The 20,209-nt window shown below is 59.0% G+C and overlaps 2 protein-coding genes across 16 annotated transcripts in view; one reads left to right on the top strand and one right to left on the bottom strand.

Moving 5' to 3' along the window:
• TMC6 (transmembrane channel like 6) overlaps positions 1 to 8,991 on the bottom strand; it is a 21,491-nt gene extending 12,500 nt beyond the window's left edge. The window contains exons 1-11 of one of the 13 annotated variants that reach the window (XM_064270657.1): positions 8,789 to 8,806; positions 6,686 to 6,743; positions 4,767 to 4,879; positions 4,483 to 4,637; positions 4,259 to 4,354; positions 3,796 to 3,942; positions 3,001 to 3,106; positions 2,787 to 2,883; positions 1,928 to 2,185; positions 1,376 to 1,566; positions 117 to 261 (exon numbers count right to left, since the gene is read on the bottom strand). In XM_064270657.1, coding sequence (XP_064126727.1) covers positions 117 to 261; positions 1,376 to 1,566; positions 1,928 to 2,185; positions 2,787 to 2,883; positions 3,001 to 3,106; positions 3,796 to 3,942; positions 4,259 to 4,354; positions 4,483 to 4,637; positions 4,767 to 4,810 — 1,239 coding nt within the window. In that variant the 5' untranslated portion in view covers positions 4,811 to 4,879; positions 6,686 to 6,743; positions 8,789 to 8,806. Of the gene's footprint in view, positions 1 to 116; positions 262 to 1,375; positions 1,567 to 1,927; positions 2,186 to 2,786; positions 2,884 to 3,000; positions 3,107 to 3,795; positions 3,943 to 4,258; positions 4,355 to 4,482; positions 4,638 to 4,766; positions 4,880 to 5,399; positions 5,502 to 5,732; positions 6,301 to 6,358; positions 6,474 to 6,685; positions 7,810 to 8,788 lie in introns of those variants that run through there. The other 12 variants (XM_064270656.1, XM_064270661.1, XM_064270658.1 and 9 more) reach the window with 12 other exon arrangements.
• TMC8 (transmembrane channel like 8) overlaps positions 8,868 to 20,209 on the top strand; it is a 16,874-nt gene continuing 5,532 nt past the window's right edge. Inside the window, exons 1-15 of one of the 3 annotated variants that reach the window (XM_064270668.1) lie at positions 8,868 to 8,980; positions 9,539 to 9,791; positions 9,944 to 10,092; positions 10,432 to 10,581; positions 10,879 to 10,961; positions 11,472 to 11,608; positions 11,890 to 12,037; positions 13,009 to 13,179; positions 15,420 to 15,559; positions 18,041 to 18,164; positions 18,531 to 18,628; positions 18,818 to 19,001; positions 19,130 to 19,260; positions 19,410 to 19,568; positions 20,030 to 20,108. In XM_064270668.1, the coding sequence (XP_064126738.1) occupies positions 9,634 to 9,791; positions 9,944 to 10,092; positions 10,432 to 10,581; positions 10,879 to 10,961; positions 11,472 to 11,608; positions 11,890 to 12,037; positions 13,009 to 13,179; positions 15,420 to 15,559; positions 18,041 to 18,164; positions 18,531 to 18,628; positions 18,818 to 19,001; positions 19,130 to 19,260; positions 19,410 to 19,568; positions 20,030 to 20,108 (1,911 nt within the window). In that variant the 5' untranslated portion in view covers positions 8,868 to 8,980; positions 9,539 to 9,633. The remainder of the gene's footprint in view (positions 8,981 to 9,538; positions 9,792 to 9,943; positions 10,093 to 10,431; positions 10,582 to 10,878; positions 10,962 to 11,471; positions 11,609 to 11,889; positions 12,038 to 13,008; positions 13,180 to 15,419; positions 15,560 to 18,040; positions 18,165 to 18,530; positions 18,629 to 18,817; positions 19,002 to 19,129; positions 19,261 to 19,409; positions 19,569 to 20,029; positions 20,109 to 20,209) is intronic. The other 2 variants (XM_064270670.1, XM_064270671.1) reach the window with 2 other exon arrangements.

Raw genomic sequence — 20,209 nt, 5'->3', positions numbered from 1 at the left:
TCTCCAGAAGCAGGAAGCGCCTGCCCTGTCGTTTTCAGGCAGGGACAACACATGCCCAGCACACCGGGTCTAGACCATGGTGAGGAGCAGGTGGCCTGGCCCTCCTGGCTGCTCACCTTCAGCTGGGTCCGGAGGTTGTCTTGCTGGAGGCGGGAGGCCCACCTCTGAGTCACCTTGTAGTCCCAAGAGCAGAAGACAGTGATGGCATGGATGCCTGAGGTGCTGCCCACCCTGTAGCTCTCCCCAAAAGAACGGGACATACTGGGGGAAACAGAGCCAGGTGGAGGGGTGAGCAGGGGCCGGGGCAGCAGGGGCAAGGGGGAAAGACAGACAAGACAGTCCCTGCAGCTGTGCCCCACCTCCCACTCCAGGGAGCCCTCCCAGCACTGAATGGGCCTCCGGCAGCCCCCGCCCCACCTCCAGCCCAGGGCACTCTGTGCTGTGGTGTGGACCGCTGGCCCTGCCCTTTGCAGCTGCCCTGTCTGGTACTCATCAGCCACATGTGGCCAGGATAGGACTCAGGGTTCTATCGCCACTAACCCAGACAGTGGATACAGAAAATGCTGGGCTCACCACAGGGACCTTGTGCTTTCTCTCCTATTGCCCAAAATGCCATCCCCCTCTCCTGCCCTGCCCACTCTCATTTAACATCCCCATCTCAGGGCAAGCGCCACCTCCCCTAGGAAGTCAGCCCTAACTCCTCCCATGTTCTCATAACACCCAGGCCAACACCTCTGGGGCTCCTGGATGTCCATGCCTGTTCATTGGTCTGTCTTCTTCCCTAGACAGCCCCTCAAGGACAGGCACCATGCTCATTTACCTTCCTGCCTTGAGCTAAGCGCAAAGAATGTTTGGGAGGGTGGATGGATGGATGGATGGATGGATGGATGGATGGATGGATGGATGGATGGACAGACTGGACGGTTGGGTAGATGACTAAATGGATGAATGGATGGATGGATGAATGGAGGGAGGGAGGGAGGGAGAGGGAGGAAGGGAAGGGTGGATACGGATGGATGGATGGATGAAGGGAGGGAGGGAGGGATGGATGGATGGATGAACGGATGGATGGATGGAAGGATGGATGGGTGGACAATGGACCAACAGATGGACAGATGGATGAATGGATGGATGGGTGGATGGGTGAATGGATGGATGGATGGATGAGTGGGTGGGTGGGTGCGTGGGTGGATGGGTGCATGGGTGCATGTATGGATGCATAGACGGATGGAAGCATGGATGGATCAATGTGAATGGATGGATGAACAGATGGATTGATGGATGGGTGGATGGATAGATGGATGTAGATGGATAGGTAGGTAGATGGATGGATGGACAGAGTTCAGAGCAAGGTCATGTGGCAGAGGGCTGTTACCTGTAAACCAGGGTGATGCAGGTGATAAAGAAGGCCACGCCCATGGTGAAGAGGTAGGCCAGGGGCATGTTGTAGGGCAGGCCGCCCTTCGCAGGAGTGCACTGATTGCCATCTAGTCGGGGAGCACACTGCTGGTTCAATGTGGTGTTACTGTAGTAGCCATAGTACATGACGGTGTGGGTGAAATAGCCCTGCAAGGAGGAGGCCTGGCAAGTCAAGGACTCCTTTAACCCACCTACCTCACCCCCTGCCCCAACCCACCCTCAGGCTTTCAGAGGCAGGAAGAGGCCACCCACACAGGGAACAGAGCCATGAGAAAGGCAAAGCAGAAGAGCCAGGAAAGGGCAGTGAGAAAACGGAGACGGACGAAGGGCCAGCCATCCTGGGCTTCCCAGGCCTCACTAAAACCGGGGCAAGGTTGGCGTCAAGGACCCCCACGGGAGCAGGATGAGGCAGGGGAGGCAGCAGGAGCCAGGTGGGCACCCACCTGGAGTCACAGCTTGGGGTGGGGTGGGGTCACAGCTTGGGGTGGGTGGGGTGGGGGGCACTCACCCCACCCGTGAGGAGCTCCAGCCCCGTAAAGGTGGGGGCAGGGCGTGGTGGGCTAGACGGGAAGGCAGCCTGCACACCCACGATGAAGGCCAGCAGGGGCGTCAGCAGAAGGGCATTGAAAGCCAGCAGGGTCTTCAGAAAGAGGAAGTAGGAGAGCACGCTGGAGCCGAACTGGCCCCCGATCCGCTTCAGGGCATAGTGCCAGGGTGTCAGAGCCTGCAGGACCGACAGCAGCCAGAGCCCCAGGTTGTGCAAGGCCTGTGGGGACAGCAGCAGGAAGGTCCTGGGGAGAGGGCTCCGGAAGGGGTGGGGATGCCCCGGTCGGGGAGACCCAGGCGGGGAGACTCCGGGTAGGGAGACCCCAGGTGGCAAGACTCTGGACAGGGAGATCCCAGATGGTGAGACCACAGGTGGGAAGACCCTGGGCGGGGAGACCCTAGGTGGGGAGGCCTTTGGTGGGGAGGCCCTGGGTGGTGAGACCCTGGGTGGTGAGACCCCTAGGTGGCAAGACCCCAGGTGGGGAGACCCCAAGCAGAGAGATCCTGGGTAGGGACCCCAGGCGGAGAGACCCCTGGGATCCCAGGTAGAGAGACTCCTAGGTAGGTGACACCCTGGGTAGGAAGACCCCAGGTGGTGAGACCTCAGGCGGCAAGAGCCCTAGGTTGGGGAGATCCCAGGTGGGCAGGCCCCAAGCAGCAAGGCCCAGAGCAATAAGACCCAAGGTGAGGAGGCCCCAGGTGGCGAGACCCCAGGTAGGGAGCCCATGGAGGAAGGGCAGGAGGAGAGGTCAGTGATTCATGGGGAGCCCTCATCCCACCCCAGACGGAAGTTACTTAGCCCAGAACCCCAAGGCTCCTACCAGGACGCAGCCATACTTGAGCCGGCTGCAGCAGGACCAGACCCCATCCCGTCCCTGCCGGCCCCTCTGCTTCCTCCTCAAGGTCTGGCTCTCCTCTCTGGGGACAGAAGCAGCTGTCAGTGCCTGAACCCAGGAGGGGCCCACTCCTCTCTGGAACTACCCAGGCCCATCTTCCCTGACCATGGGTGGCACACATGGGGTCGAGTGCACTGACCGCAGGCAGCGCTTCTCGGCCAGGCTCAGGGGCATCCGGCGGAGCATGTGATCCCGCTGAGCCCCTGTCAGGCCCTGGAGCTCCCTGACCAGGAGGCTCCGCTTCTCTGCAGGAATGAGGAAGACATTGGGTCAGTCCCCAGCAGTGTCCCTACCCCCACCCTGTGGCCCTGACGCTGGGAGGCCTGCCTGCCTACCCCTGCCCCTGGCAGCCCCTGCCTCTGCCCACCCTGCACCAGGTCCAGACTGGCGGGTCCTCTCTGTGGGACAGTCGAAGCCAGATCCCGTCCCTGTTCTGGCCCTGCCTGTCCCAACCCCAAAGCCTAGATACACGGACAGTCCCCGACTTACGAAGTATTCAAGTAACGAACCACACTTACAACAGTCTGGGTTTTTTTGTACATCTTATCGATAGGAATATGTACTACATTCAACATTGTAGCGTGTAATTTGCTGATGTTATCATTCTTAGATATCCACGCACAGATGTTCAAAGATCGAATTTATAAACATGCCAATAACAAAAGGCAATAATAAAGAAAACTAAAAAAAAAGAGGTATTTGACTACGGCAGAACCGTCTTCAGGTGGAGTCATTAGAACTGAATCCTGCTATAGGTTGGGAACTGCCTGTACTTTAGGGAGTGAATCAGCCCGACATGACTGAGCACCGAAGTGGGGGAGCCCCTTTGCCGTCCAAAAGGCCCCACTCTCTGCCCCGCAGGCCATGATGCCAAGGCGGGCCCCACTGATCTCCAGCGTGCCTCTCAGCTGGGGGGCCCACCCCACGCACTCACCTTCCTCCTGGAGGGCCTTGGGGTCCAGCTCCAGGTCACGCAGGCGGAGGCTGGGCCGGGCGGTGCTGAGCAGGGGCCGGCTGCCCCGTCGCCGCAGCTGAACCGTGCGGTTGTAGTACTGGGAGATGATGGCGCCTCGGCTGCGGCCTGTGGAGGCAGCTGGTCAGGGAGGCGGGTCAGGCCGTGGGTCAGTCAGCCTTGCCTCCCTCCAGAAGGTTCCTGCATTCCAGGCCTCCCACTTTTTCACAGAGGAAGGGGGTGCCCCTCACCCCTCCTCAGGACCGGCTTCGGAGTCCTTAGGCACTGCTGAGTTCCCAAGAACCTATTTTTACCCCCAGTGACTCTGGAGTCAATTTTAGAATGAAAGAAGGCCTGCTGGGTTGTGAGTGGGTGGGGTCTAGCTCTCAGCTCACAGATGCCTGGCTGAAATTGCCAGCACAGCCAGGGCTGGGGGTTCACTCACCAATGGTACGGCTGGGCATGTTGGCCAGGATGCGGAGTGTGGCCGCGCTGTACACAGGAGCGCCCTCAGGCCCTGGGACAGCCTGGTGGCCACCATCTATGACAGCAAGAAGGGCTTGTCCAGGGGTCCTGGAGACCCAGCCACAGCACCCTTGCCCCCAGGCGGCAGACTGCAGGGAGGGCTCAACCCAGTCTATGCCCCATCCTACCTCCATCCAGGCTTACCTGGGGCCCCAGGGGTTCTGGCCTCCGGCTCCCTCTCCTGCAGCTCCAGCCCTGACTCAGGCCCCGCCGCGGCCACCCACTGGCTCTGCTCCTGGATGAGCTGGTGGAAGGAGTTGTGTACCTCCGCCTCGTCGTAGGGGCTGGGCTCCTGGCTGCTGTGGGAGTGTGGCAGGGTTCAGGGGGGCTGGCACCGCCCTGCCCCAGACAGCCTCCCTGGAGGTGACCCATCTCAGGAGAGGATGGCAGGGGAGAGGACAGAAGGCTCCCAGGCCTAGAGCTCTTACCCCGCATCCTCTGGGGTCTCAGGGACATGCAGGACAAAGGCCATGTCCACGGCCCACAACCGTCCGCAGACCTAGAGCAGCTCAGAGCCTGGGCACGGTCTCCGGCAATCCATCTGGGGAGAGAGGAAGCCTTGTTACCAAAGCTGACCTCAGTGCCTGGTACACTCCCAGACCGCCACTCTCTTGGGGCCAGGGAGAGGCCTCTCCCAGCCCAGTCTGCCCGAGCCCCCCCCATCTACAGCCAAACACCCAGTCAGGTGGGTGGCCCCAAATAAGCTCCACCCTCATGCCAGAGTAGCTGTGCTGGACTAAGGGGGAGCCCCTTCCCTGCTGGGAGGAAAAGAGGACCAGAAGGAAGGGTGTGGGGTCGGGTAGTCCCCCATCTGTTTGTTTCCTAGATGTCACCCCTCAATGCCGCCAGTCCCTGAGAAAAGGGGAAGGGCGTGGGGTCCCTGTGGCCCGCCCTCTTGGCAGGAGAAGGGTCAGAGCAGCTCAGATGCCTCCCGTCCTGGGGTAATCCAACCATACTTCCTCTTACAGGAGGCATCACCCCCCACAAGGCCCCCAGGCCCAAGAGCAGACCCCTTCTGCTGTTCCCATCCAGCCCAGGCTCAGAGCCAGCCCTCATCTTACACACACACACAGAGGTCAGTCCCCACCACCCCTGCCAGGGTGCCAAGGTCATCCCGTTCCCAGGAGATCACTCCCCACATTCCATCACTCCAGGGTGGTGGGCTGCGGGGGGGGGGATGGGTGTTAAACAGGCCCCCTTTGTCCCAGCCAGCCACCACCAGGCACAACTGGAACCAGCAAGGCTTTGTCTGGGACTCTGGCTGAGTCTATTCACCAGTGGGAGTAGGGGTGGGGAAAACAATGTCCCCATCACAAGCCACCTCCAAAGGACTCTGCCAGCAGGACTAGCCCAGCCGGGATCTGCCCTTTTTTCTCCTTCCTTCCCAGCCTCACCCCCAGGGAGCTCTCTGGGCAGGGCTCAGGTGCCCAGACACAACAGGTTCTCTAGAGCTTAGGACACAGTGGCCAGGCAGTGCCTTCGCTGGGGGGGTCCAGTCTCTGAGCCCCTCCCCGTCTCTTCTGGGGCCAGCAGGAGCTCGATGTGGGGGAACCAGTGGACAGAGGGGTCGCAGGTGGACATGTCTGACCACAGAGGGGAAAGTGGCAGAGGCGGGCTGAGCTGGCCCCTCCCGGTAGCCAGCCTCAGAGGACAGCGTCCTCTGGCTGACTAAGGCACCCTTACCACAGGGCTGGGTGGGAGATGTCGGAGGTTTGGGAGCTCACCAGGGCCTGCCCAGGGCTTCAGCCCATCCCCCGAGGCCGGGGCTAGTCCCTTGGCTCACCATTCCCGAGCCCTTAGCCAGGTGGGGAAGGGCAGGGTGGGGCCCGTTTCCAGGAACCCCCACCCCAGCTGACAGAGTCCTCCGAAGCAGCTGCTGCCCAGAGGAGCCGCAGCTCAGCCCTGGGGGCAGCAGATCCCGGGGCCCCTCGCCCCGCCCCACCTGTACCCCTCAGCGGCCAGTGGTAGCGACCTGAGCGCGGAGAATCTCCCACCCTCCCCACGCCATCCCGGCACACACCACCGCCCCCTTCCCTGGGGCCCCAGGGCTACGCTCGGGACGCTGCCGGGGGCTGCAATTTCCGCTCTCTCTCCTGCTCCCCAGCTCTGGTCAAAGGGCGCTCGCATGGCCGGAGCGGGGTGGAGATCCAGGAAACCCGGAGAGAACTCTGCCGCTCTACTGTCCCTAGAGGCAGAACTGGAAGGACTTGGCGCCGCCCGGCCCAAGCGGAAAACAGCAGGGGCTGGGAGGGTGCGGGGCAGGGCAGGAGAAGGACGGGGTTGCCGACCCTCAAGTCCCGGGGCTGCGGCCACGCCGGATCCGGGCGCCCTCTCTCTGACCACTTACCTGGGAGCAGCTCACCTGTCCCCCGCAAGGGCCGCCGGGAACTGTGGCCTGGGCTGCACTGTAGGAGGGAGAGCAATGGGCCCGGTAGGGAGGTGGCGAGACGGTAACAAAGGGCCCAGGGGGCGACCTGTGACCAACGCAGGTCTGGTGCATCCGGAAGGAGAGTCCAGGTCCGCGGCCCACGTGGTGGCGGACCTCGGCGGTCACGTTACCCTGGCTCCCGGCGGGGCGCACCCCACCCCTCCTCCGGCTCCCATCGGCTACTCTGCCGCCTCCTGCCAACTCCTCGACCCCTCCCTGCACCCCCCGTGCCCAGGTGGGGTGAGGACGGTCAAGTGTCTGAGTCCATTCCAGTCTCGCCTGGCTGGGGTCCCCAAATTCTGAAGCGTTCAGTTTCCCCAAGTTTCAAATAGGGACAATAATTCCAGACCTACCCACTTCCCAGGGTCAAAGTGATGCTGAGAACCTGGCCACAAGCGCTGGATGGGGTCACCCCTCCCTCCCGTGGGACTTCACACGCTCACAAACATTTCCCCACTGAGGCTGGCGGTAATGGGGTTATCTCTCCCCTCTCTCCATCGGGGCGTGGTTTCTGCTGTTTACCTAGCAAGTGTTCCGTGCACTTCCTGAGTGCTAAGTGCGGAGAGAGGGTGAAAATGGGGAAGGAGTGACGGAGTGTCTCCACAAGGAGGGGGGTAGGCGCTAACGTTCCTATTTCACAGACGGGAAAACTGAGGCTGAGAGGGTTATTCAGCTTCTTGGGCTAGAGTCTGGGTCTACCTCAGAGCTCTGTCGAGGGTCCTGACTTTAGGAAAGCTCACAAGAAGCCCAGAGGAGGGCCTCGGGAGATTTGAGATAGTCCAGGGGAGGGGGGCATTCCTGGTGGGGAGAAGCAATGAGCACAGCTCACTGGAGGTCCAGGCAGGGGGCCCTTGGGGACAGGAGAACAGTGTGAGCAAGAGGAGATATGCAGCTCCCAGGAAAAGGGTCCTAGGATCAAATATTGAAGGAAGAGAGCAAGGGCCGGGGGTGGGGCTCTTTTGCAGCTATCAGTATGGTCTGCTGGTGGGGTGCTCTGGCTGGTTATTGGAGGGAAACACCTGGTGCCCTGGATCAAGGCCCCCCTCCCCCTTCCCCCCCCAGCCCTGCTCTCCACCCACCACTTCCCCTGCCTTTCACACCCGGGCCACCACCGGTGAACTTGCATTACCCCAGGCCCCGCTGGAGGGCCACCTCTTCTGGGAAGCCCTCCCAGACTGCTCCAGGCCCAGTTAGCTGTCCAACCCTGTTGGTGCATTTGCCAGCCCCCTCCCCAACTCCCCACTGAGACAACTGTAATCCTGTCACAGAGGAGGGGCTCCGGAACACAGGAGAGGAGACGGGCAGGGAGGCGGAGAAGTTACTGGAGTATGTGGACAAAAGTGGACGGCCCTAAAGGAGAGAGATAGAGGGAGAAGGGCAGGGCCCCTGGGTGGAATCCACAGGAAGGGAGATGACTCTTAAACCTCTAGCCTGGAGGAAAGGAACTGACAGCGACAGAGGCTGGAAGTTGAGAAATAACTGCCCAAAGACTTCTAGAAAAGCGGCATCTGTGATGGGGCCCACCACTGTCGCTATCGGCCGGGCCACCGGAGCCGGGCGACCTGCAGCGAACAGATAAGGGGCTGGTCCAGGCGTCCCGGAGCCTCACGAAGCCTCGCCGGGGTCAGCCCCCTTCCCGGGGTCGCGGCCCCTCCCCTGGCCAGTTCCCCTCCCGGTCAGGCCCCATCACCGGGTCAGGCCCCCTGCCCTGGTCAGGGCCCCAGGGTCAGCCTCCCTCCTGGACCAGCCCCCTCCCCCAGTCAGGTCCCCTCCCGGAATCAGCTCCCTTCCCCGGGTCAAGCCCCAGCTCCCGGCCGGAAGGGGGCGGACCGAGGGGCACCACTCTGCGGCCCAGGAGACTGCAGGCGCAGCCCCAGTCCCGGCCCGGAGCGTTGCAGGGGTGCACAGCGGCCCGCAGGCGCCCCTCCCGGCCGGGGAGCCCCGCGCCGAAGCCAGAGCAGCCCACCCGGCTGGTCTAGCACGCTGGGGCTCCGCCGCCGCTGTCCGCCGCCGCGCTCTCACCTGCCCTCGGCGCCCCGCGAGCCCCAGGAAGTGCCGGCTTAGCCTCAGTTTCGAGCGGAGGAAACTGGGGGGAACAGGGGTTCCTGTCATGTGACACTCACTCCCGGCCGGCTCCCTCGCAGCCCTGTCCGTTGTGGCGGGAACGGGTCTGAGGAAGGGGCTCCTCCAGGGACTTGGTCCTTTGGTGCCCAGGTGAGCTGGGTGCAGAATGGAGGGCAAAAACGAGGGAGGAAGCGGAAGGGAGAATTGAGGATGGCGGAACTGTTGGGGAGGGGCCCCTCGATCCCTTCCTACGGATGGAGCCTTGGCGACATCCCTTCATCTGGGGCCCATGAGGGGACCCAGGCTGATCCTGGCCTGTCGGACTGAACCATAGACGGAAGACAGAAGGTGGTCCCGGCACATCCCGAACCAGGGGTCTCTAGGCTGCACACCCCAGGAGCTGTGAGTTTTGGGACAAAACTGTCTTCCCAAAGGGCGAATCAGCGCCTGGAGACGAGGGGGAATTGTCTGTCCCCTAAGGGTGACCTGGCAGACCTGCAGCCACAGGTAGCTAGTGGAAAGGGGAGCAGGCCTTGGAGCCCCCCATGGCCACACCTGGCCTTGGTTTTGCCTGTGACTCCCGTCTTTCCCTGTCTGCTGGGCCTTTCTCCCCATTTCACAGATGGGGAAACTGAGGCGCGGCGTGTAGCTTTGCGAGGTAGAGTGGGACTGAGCAGATTGATTTCTCTTCGTTTCTGGTCACCCCAGGGCCAAGACCTCGAGGCTCACCCACCCGGCACCCCGCACTCCGTCACTGGCAGAGAGTAGGAGCGGGGCGCCCCAGCCTTAGCCGTGGCGCAGAGATGCTGCGTCAGTGGTCGGTGGCGTCGGGGCCCGGGGAGCCAGAGCCCGGGGAGCCCGGGGCAGAGGAGCTGTGGGAGCAGGAGATGGAGAGGCTGTGCACATCCAGGGCGCCGGTGCGCACGCTGCCCTACGCCATGGTGGACAAGCGGGTCATCCGGTGGGTGCCCGCGCTAGGGCGGAGGGTGGGGACACCCCGAGGAAGCACCTGGGGCATGGAGAGATCCCGGAGCCCGTGGGCGCTGCTCTGCGCGTCCTGGCGGGCACTGTGGGTGAGTGACTCAAAGCGCTCCATCACCACCCCAATGGCAGGCAGCTGCGGGAGCCCGAGGGGGTGCAGCCTTCGTGCTGGGAGCGGTGGCAGCGCCGAAGACAAACTGCGGGACGGCGCCTCAGAGAGACAGCGAGGCGGCTGATCGGCGGCTGCGGGCTCTGGAAGGGGGCTCTTTACGAGATCGGGGGTAGGACCCGCCCCCCGGAAGCCCTCCTCCCCTCGCTGGAGTCTCCACGTCCAGCCCTGAGCCGGGAGGAGGGCATCATCCTGCCTGCCCCATTGCCCCCTCCCTCCTACCAACCCACCGCCCCTCCCCGCCCCGCCCCGCCCCTCCGGCCAGCCAGGCCCGCAAACCTGGTTGGAAGGTAGCGCCTCTGGTGGCTGTCAGCGGTACTGCTCGGGGGCCATCAAGTCCAGGCTTCTGCAGCCTCCCCCACCCTTGTAAGGCTGGTCGCCCACACTGCTGGGTTGGTCAGCCTGGGCCCTGGCTCTCTACCTTCCTGACCACCTTGCTGTCTTCCTATAGGCCTCTTTGGCACTGGAATCCAGTCCTACTTCACCTTCCTGCGCTTCCTGCTGCTGCTCAACCTGTTGACGGTCCTGCTGATAGCCAGCTTCGTACTGCTACCCCTGATCTGGTTCCACTCCCCTGAGCCAGCGCCCACCCTGAGCCTGAGTGAATCCCTTGCCCTGTGACCCACAGGTGCCCCCAGAAAGGGGAGAGTTCCCTGGAGCCCAGCTGCACCACTGGGGCTGGCTTAGGACTCAGAACTGGGGCAGCCTGGACACCATGTCCCTACTCTGGGCATCCTCCTGTGCCCTGCCCTAGGACTCTCACAGACCCACCTTGTTCAGGGCACACCTCCTGACAGCCTCAGGGCCCCTGCTCAGGCCTCCAGGGGTGGGGGTTATGGAGTTGGTGAGAGCAGAGTTTCACCTATGCCTTTTTATGGCCCCCTCTCCCTCCTCACAGCCCTCCAGTGCCCCGATGGCTACCAGCCCCAGACCGGCCAGCAGAGGCTCCACAATCAACTCTGGAACATCTTAACTGGCAGGGTGAGTGGGGCCTGACCTGGCCATGGCCCTGGGGTGTGGGGAGGTGGGCTGGGAGACCTGGGGAACTGGCCTCAGGGGAGCCCAGTCAAGAAACCACCCACCCCTGCAGGGATATCTCAGCTTCTAGTGAGGAAGGCCAGCGATGGGGTCAGAGAGAGGTGAGGCAACATGTCCAGTGGCTCTCAGCGCCCAGGTGGGATGGAGGTCACAAGGGACAAGAGGGAGAAAGTGTCCAGCTCTCTGGGATTAGCCCAGCCCCACCCTCATCCCTGGAAGCAGTAGAGTGGTTACCGGTATAGGCCCCTGGGTTTGAGTACTGACTCTATTCCTCAAAGCTGTGTGACCTTGGGCAAGTTGCCTAACCTCTCTGAACATACTCTGTAAAATGGGAATACTCTTACTGCCTACCTGATGAATTACAGTGAGAGATAGTGAGTTAATACACAGAAAGCCCTGAGAACAGAGACTGCACGTGGCTCACGTCCAGTTGTCACCCCCCAATGTCCCCAGGCCTTCGACAACACCTACCTCTTTTATGGTGCATACCGGGTGGGGCCTGAGAGCAGCTCCGCGTACAGCATCCGCCTGGCCTACCTGCTCAGCCCACTGGCCTGCCTGCTCCTCTGCTTCTGTGGGACACTGCAGCGGTGAGGGCAGAGCCTGTGCCTCCACTCTTTCTGGGGTGGGGTGTCTTCCCTGGTCATCCCTTCCTTCCTTGGCATGGCACATCCTGGTTGGCAGGAAGGCCTCTGGCCCTGTTCATCAGTAGCTCGGAGGTCTGAATTCTGTGTCTCCACCTGCTGACTTCAGGAGCAGCTAAGGCCTGCACCCTGGGCTGCCAGGGCCCTTCCCACCCCAGAGCCCAGAACCAAGGCTGGAGGGTGGGGGTGCCCATCCCCAGCAGGCCCCTGGCTTCTACCCCCTCCAGGATGGTGAAGGGGCTGCCGCAGAAGCCATTCCTGGGCCGGGACCACAGGATGCTTCTCAGTGCTAAGGTCTTCTCCTCCTGGGACTTCTGCATCCACGTGCAGGAGGCTGCCACCATCAAGAAGCAAGAGATCAGCAATGAGTTCAAGGTGTGTGTGAGGTCAAGACTGTGTGTGAGCAAGTGAGTGTAAGAGCATGAGTGTGTCTGTGTGTGAATGAGTGATTGTGAGTGTAAGTGTGAATGACAGTGTGAGTGAATAAGTGAGTGGGTATGAGCCAATAAGTATGTCTGTGTGTGAATGAGTGATGTGGGTGTGTGAGAATGTGTGAGTGAATAAGTGAGTGTGAGCAAATGAGTGTGGATAAGTGAGTGTGTATGACTGTGAGTGTGCATGTGTAAGTATAAATGAGGGATTGTGAGAGTATTTGTGTGAATGAGAGCATGTGTGAGTATACAAATATGTGTGACTGTGCATGTGTGTGACTACGTATATGTGTGTGTGTGAATGAGTGAGCATATGTGACTATATGTGTGAGTGTGGATGAGTGAGCACGAGTATGTGACTATGTATGAGTGTGTGAGTGTACGAGTGTGAGTGTGAGTATACAAGTGTATATAAGCGTGTGAGTGTATATGAGTGTGAGTGTATGAGTGTGAATGTGTGACTGTATATGAGCGTGAGTGTATGAGTATAAATGAATGAGTGTGAGCATGACTGTGGATATGAGTGTGTGAGTGCGAATGAGCCAGCGTATGTGATCATGTGTATGAGCGTGTGGCTGTGTGAGTGCTTGAGTGGGTCTGTGTGAGAGTGAATGTGAGCATGCAGGACCACACGTGGGAGAGTGTCAGTGGATGTAGGTGTGTGCACACAGGGTGTTACTGCACAGCAGGCGGCTGTACCTGTGTTGGATGTGAGCTCTCACCTGCACGGTTGAAAGGTGGGGGGTCTAGGTAATCTGGCCACCACTCCTCTTCCCGTCCCTCTCTGGTCACCCCAACCTTGCCCAGACCCTACCATCCCAGCTCCCACCCACACTGGTCTGGGCCTGGGTCTGCGTGGCAGTGCCTTCCCCTGTCTGGACCTAACCCCACCCTCTGCTCCCCCACCCCCAACAGGTGGAGCTGGAAGAGGAGCGCCGTTTCCGGCAGGTGCAGCAGCAGACCCAGGCCCAGAGGGCCTGCCGCCTGCTCACCTACCTGCGGGTCAACCTTCTCATGGGGCTTCTGGTGGTGGGGGCCATCAGCGCCATCTTCTGGGCCACCAAGTACTCACAGGACAACAAAGAGGTGCCGGCCACTGATGTTCACTGAATGCAGCCACACCCCTGGGGGAACTGAAGTATCCCCATTTACAGAGCCGTGGTTAAAGCAATCTGCCCAAGGTCATGACCAAGTCCCACCAGCCAGGCTGCTGGGCTGCCACTAGGAGTAGTCTCTGGGCGGCAGGGCCCCGGGCCCACCCAGAGTTAGACTCTAGATTTTGGGAATCACAGGAGATGGAGGAACTGACAGGAGCCCCATCGCTCATTCACACTCACACGCACCCATACGGTTACACAATCTCACACTCAGTCTCATACAGTCACACTGATAATCACTGATGTGCACTCATGTACAGTCCCACACTCGCAGCCTCAGTCACACTCTCATGCTCACTCATACACACTCATGTACAGTCACACACAGCCTCAGTCACACTCTCATGCTCACTCATACACTCATACACAGTCCCACACTCATAGCCTCAGTCACACTCTCATGCTCACTCATACGCACTCATGTACACACACTCACAGCCTCAGTCACACTCTCATGCTCACTCATACACACTCATACACAGTCCCACACTCACAGCCTGTCACACTCTCATGCTCACTCATACACACTCATACACAGTCCCACACTCACAGCCTCAGTCACACTCTCATGCTCACTCATACACATTCATGTACAGTCCCACACTCACAGCCTCAGTCACACTCTCATGCTCACTCATACACACTCATGTACAGTCCCACACTCACAGCCTCAGTCACTCTCATGCTCACTCACACTCATGTACAGTCCCACACTCACAGCCTCAGTCACACTCTCATGCTCACTCATACACACTCATACACAGTCCCACACTCACAGCCTCAGTCACACTCTCATGCTCACTCATACACACTCATACACAGTCCCACACTCACAGCCTCAGTCACACTCTCATGCTCACTCATACACACTCATGTACAGTCCCACACTCACAGCCTCAGTCACACTCTCATGCTCACTCACACTCATGTACAGTCCCACACTCACAGCCTCAGTCACACTCTCATGCTCACTCATACACACTCATACACAGTCCCACACTCACAGCCTCAGTCACACTCTCATGCTCACTCATACACACTCATACACAGTCCCACACTCACAGCCTCAGTCACACTCTCATGCTCACTCATACACACTCATGTACAGTCCCACACTCACAGCCTCAGTCACACTCTCATGCTCACTCATACACACTCATGTACAGTCCCACACTCACAGCCTCAGTCACACTCTCATGCTCACTCACACTCATGTACAGTCCCACACTCACAGCCTCAGTCACACTCTCATGCTCACTCATACACACTCATACACAGTCCCACACTCACAGCCTCAGTCACACTCTCATGCTCACTCATACACACTCATACACAGTCCCACACTCACAGCCTCAGTCACACTCTCATGCTCACTCATACACACTCATGTACAGTCCCACACTCACAGCCTCAGTCACACTCTCATGCTCACTCATACACACTCATGTACAGTCCCACACTCACAGCCTCAGTCACACTCTCATGCTCACTCATACACACTCACAGCCTCAGTCACACTCTCATGCTCACTCATACACACTCATACACAGTCCCACACTCACAGCCTCAGTCACACTCTCATGCTCACTCATACGCACTCATGTACAGTCCCACACTCACAGCCTCAGTCACACTCTCATGCTCACTCATACACACTCATATACAGTCACATACTCTCACATTCCCTCATTCACACTCATACACTCTCACAATCACAAACATTAATAGATACTCAAATATAGTCTCATACAGTTACATACTCACACTTATACACTCACACACTTATAAAGTGACACACTCACTCATGCTCACACATATACAGTCACACACTCAGTCACACAATCACTCACACACTCATATGGTCACAAACTGACATTCACTCACTTGCAGTCATATAGTCTCACACTCATTCACACTCACATATTCATACTTAGTCACACACAATTACTCGTTCACACCCTCTCATATAGAGTCACGCTCACAATTACTCATTCACACTCATATATATTGTCACACACTCATATTCCCCATCACACTTATCCATAGTCACTCATTCACACTCATATCGATAGTCACACACATTCACACACTCATGTCCATGGTCACTCACAGTCACATACACACACTCACATACCCAGTCTCACCTTCCCTCTCCCCCGCTTTCTGCAGGAGTCTCTGTTTCTCCTGCTCCAGTACCTGCCCCCTGGCATCATTGCCCTGGTCAACTTCCTGGGCCCCCTGCTGTTCGTCTTCCTGGTCCAGCTGGAGCATTATCCTCCCAACACTGAGGTCAACCTCACCCTCATCTGGTGAGTGCCACCCTTGGGGGGTGACAAGTGAACAGTGCGTGTTGAGGGAGGCGGGGAGGGGAAAGGGCCAGGGGCATGTGAGGAGTCTGTATCCATGTGTCCATGGTCCTGTCCGGATTATTGCCTGGAACCAAGGGTCCCCAAACTGGGAGACTCCTCTCATTCACCACCAGGCCAGAGGGAAGGTGGGCTGACTCTTCTGGGTGGACTTGCCTCAGAGGAGGGGCCCCACGTCTCACGTTTCTCAGCCCCCTAACTTCAAAGAGGGGTCCTGAGTGGGGCAAACTGTTAAGCACTCAGCTATCAACCAAAAGCTTGGTGGTTCCGACCAACCCAGCTGCTCATTAGAAGAAAGGCGGCTGCTGCGAGTTCACAGCCTTGAGGATGCTGTGGAGCGCAGTTCCGCTCTGACACACACGGGCGTGCCGTTAGTGGGAGTCAACTCAATGGCAGCTGGTACCTCCAGACTGTCACCAGTCGGGACCAAGCCCTGGCCATTCAGAGGTGCAGGCCACTGTTCTGCAACATGGGACTCACAGCCAGGACTCACAGCCAGGACAGAGGAGAGCCAGAGCCGGAAACCACGTGGGTCTGCTCCAAAGCCCCAGGGCCTCCCGATGCCTGCTGGGTCCAGGGCTCCGTCTCCGTCTCCACCTCCATCTCAGCACTCAGCTCCCCTTTACCCCTTCTCGCCTCTCCCTAAATCCTCACATACGGCCCCCGAGCTCCACCCAAGCTTCTCTCTCCTCCTGCCACCCCCCACCTCGGCTCTGCCTGTTCTGCCTTCTGCTTCCTGAGCTGCTCTACTTCCCTCCAGCTTTGGCTTGACTTTACTTGGCTTTAAACTATATTTTTTGGATAGGTAATAATGCATGCACACTGTAAAACTTTCAAAATGTTCAAAAGGATGCCAGATAAAAAATAAGCCCCACCCACCCTGCCTCCCAGTCTCCCTCAACCGAAGAGCCACTGGTCCCAGCCCATGAGTATGGAAACGCCCACACCTACATCCAACATGTATGCTAGGGTGTCTTAGTTGTCCAGTGCTGCGCCAAGAGAAACAGCCACACCTACATCCAACATGCACGCTACGGTGTCTTAGTCGTCTAGTGCTGCCATAAGAGAAATACTGCAAGTGGATGGCTTTAACAAACAAATTTATCCTTTCACAGTCTAGTAGGCTAGAAGTCGGAATTCAGGGCACCAGCTCCAGCGGAAGGCTTTCTCTCTCTGTAGACTCTGGAGGAAGGTCCCTGTCATCAACCTTCCCCTGGTCTAGGAGCCTCTGAGCGTAGGGATCTCAGGTCCAAAGGATGAACTCTGCTCCTGGCACTACTTTCTTGGTGGTTTGAGGTCTCCCTGTCTCTCTGCTGGCTTCTCTTTTTTATATCTCAAAAAGAGATTGACTCAAGAGACAACCTAATTCTGTAGACTGAGTCCTGCCCCATTAACACAACTGCCTCTAGTCCTGCCTCGTTAACATCATAGTGGTAGGATTTACAGTGCATAGGACAGTCACATCAGATGACAAAATGGTGGACAATCACACAATAGTGGGACTCATGGCCTAGGCAAATTGATACACATTTTGGGGAGATGCAAGTCAATGCCTAACATTCCACACTTTGGCCCCCAAAAATTCATGTCCTTGCTAACCGTAAAACATTCACCCCATTGTATCACAGCAGAACTCTTAAATCAACTCCACGTCCAAAATCCAAAACTCCCGTCTTGGGTTAGACCATCATACTTCTGGGTCCAGCTATGTATTCTCTGAGTGTGAGTGGGCCAGATTTTAATAGGTGGTAGAGGAAAAGAAGCTCTCATGTCCAAGAAGGATAGTTAACGTTTAGCATGTTTCCTTACTGCTTGTTGTTAGTTGCCATCAAGTGGATTCTGACTCATGGTGACCCCATGTGATCAAAGTAGAATTGCTCCATAGGATTTTCAAGGCTATGATCTTTTGGAAGCAGATTGCCAGGCCTTTCTTCCGCAGTGCTGCTGGGTGTGTTGGAACCTCCAGCCTTTTGGTTAGTAGCTCAGTGCTTAACCATTTCCACCACCCAGGGACTCCTTCTACATAGCTGTTGTCATTGTTTGTTGCCATGGAGTCAATTCCAACTCCTGGCAGCCCCATGACAGAGTAGAACTGCTCTGTAGAGTTTTCAAGGCTGTGACCTTTCTCTACTGAAAGGTCTCAGGTATGTGTGTGAGTCTCTAAGGTGGGTGTGGGGGAGGATGGCTGGACTATTCAGTGTTTCCCAAACTGATTTAAAAACAGAACCCATGAATCATCTAGAGACTGGGGTTCTGGGGAACAAACTTTGGGAAACACTGCCAGGGAAGGAGGAGGTTGGAAAAGGTTTAGGCCCAGGAGATGACACTGATCTCACCCCATATCAGCCCCACCTATATCCTGGGAGCCCACCTGTGCCTCCTCTGCCTACCTGGGTCCCCTCCCTGACACCATCCCACCTCCAGGTGTGTGGTGCTGAAGCTGGCCAGCCTGGGGATGTTCTTGTTCTCCCTAGGCCAGACCGTGCTGTGCATCGGCAGAAACACGACCAGCTGTGAGTCCCACAGCTACAACGCCTGTGACTACCAGGTGGCTGGCAGCTCCACCGGGCGCCCCCCCCCCCCCCATCCTTCTACGCAGATCCCCACCTCAAACCATGCAAAGCCTTGTCCCTGCCCCTTAGCCTCCGGTCCCGCCTATGGGAGACCTGGGCAGAACCGCTCCCATCAGCGACACACCTCCAGGGGGCGCTGTCCACATCACACTAGGATCTGTGGATGCGCAGTCCTGGCTGCAGAGGGTTTCCCTGCTCTCATCCCATCCCCAAGACTCTGTTTTAAATTAGAAATCACATCAGACTCCCGGAAGGCCCTCCACCGGGTGGGTGAGGGGAGGGGAGGCTGGGGGACAATGGGCGGTAACTGCTTCCCTCCCTTCCCGCCTTCTGCACCCCAGTGCTGGGAGAACTCGGTGGGGGAGGAACTATACAAGCTGAGCATCTTCAACTTCCTCCTCACGGTGGCCTTCGCCTTCCTGGTCACCCTGCCTCGCAGGTGAAACATGAGGGACACCACAGCGGGGACGGGGTGATGTGGGCCTGTGTGGGGGTGCCCAGTGGCCACAGCCAAGGGTGAGCCAGTCCACACACATGTCATGTGAGTGGGTGTGGGGTGGGCAATGGTAACAGGACGTAGTCCACCATGCCTGGTGGGGGTAGTTACCTGGACACTCTCCTCCCCCAGGCTGCTGGTGGAGAGGTTCTCAGGCAAGTTCTGGGCCTGGCTGGACCGAGAGGAGTTCCTGGTGCCCAAGAACGTGCTGGACATCGTGGCGGGGCAGACAGTCACCTGGATGGGCCTCTTTTACTGCCCCCTGCTGCCCCTGCTCAACAGCGTCTTCATCTTCCTCACCTTCTACATCAAGAAGGTGAACTTTTGGGACAGGGCAGCGGAGTCTGGGAGGGAGCGTGGCTTGCGTCTTGAGCTCCGGAGTCAGGCAGAGCTGTTTCTGCCGCTTTCTAACTCCACTTCCCGGATTCCTCTGTGTCTCCCCAGTACACCCTCTTGAGAAACTCCCGGGCGTCCCCGCGGCTCTTCCGAGCCTCCAGCTCCATCTTCTTCTTCCAGCTGGTCCTCCTCCTGGGCCTGCTTCTGGCAGCGGTGCCCCTGGGCTATGTGGTCAGCAGGTGAGGGGCTGGGAGGGGCCAGGAGGTTGGTGGGAGGGGCCAGGAGGCTGGTGGGAGGGCAGAGGAGGCTGGTGGGAGGGGCCAAGGAGGATGGTGGGAGGGGCCAAGCCTCAGCCCTGACGCCCCCTCCCTCCGCGGCCTCTCCCCAGCGTCCACTCCTCCTGGGACTGCGGCCTCTTTGCCAACTACTCGGCCCCCTGGCAGGTGGTCCCGGAGTTGGTGGTCCTCCGCCTCCCACTGCCCGGCCAGCGCGCCCTCCACTACCTCGGCTCCCACGCCTTCAGCTTCCCTCTCCTCATCCTGCTCAGGTGCCCGCCAGGGAACAGGAGAAAGGGGGCTTCCTGGGAAAGGGGGCCTCCTTCGGGGGGGGAGGAGGTGTAGGTCTGGGCACCCCCAGCCAGTCTCAGGGCACCCGGGAGCTAGACAAGGGAAACCAAGGGAGGCCAGAGTCTAGAGAGCCGGGTTCCCCCTGTGCCCTGGGCCATCAAGAGGTCCCCCTTCCGGGACGCAGTGAGGGCTCCACGACCCCCGGGGAGGCACAGCTTCAGCCGCAGCCCGCTCACAAGCCACAGCTGTGGCGTTACTCCTGCGCCCTGCTGAGAGGGGTAAGCTGGGGGCCCTGGGAGAAAGGAAATGAGGGTTCTGTCCAGACAAGTGGATGCAGAGAGCAGACCCCCGGCCGAGTTTTAGGAATCAGTGTGTGAGGGAGGAGGTCAAGGAAGACGCCTGTGCTCCGACGTGTGACCTTCGTTCCCCCGTCTGCCCCAAGCCTTGTCCTGACCGTGTGCGTCTCCCAGTCCCGGGCCAACGCCAGTGCGATCCAGGGTCTCCGGAAGCAGCTGGTGAGGGTGAGTGGGCGGGGCCTCGGGCGGGGAAGGACTTCTGGTGGGAGCGCGATCTCGGGCTGGAGGCGAGGCTGGACGAGAAGTGCCCTCGGCCTGGGAGCCGG

This window comes from Loxodonta africana, chromosome 18, assembly GCF_030014295.1.
Source record: "Loxodonta africana isolate mLoxAfr1 chromosome 18, mLoxAfr1.hap2, whole genome shotgun sequence".
Taxonomy (NCBI): Eukaryota; Metazoa; Chordata; class Mammalia; order Proboscidea; family Elephantidae; genus Loxodonta; species Loxodonta africana.
The sequence above is the reverse complement of the archived record's forward strand: the minus strand, read 5'-3'. Positions and strand labels throughout refer to the sequence as shown.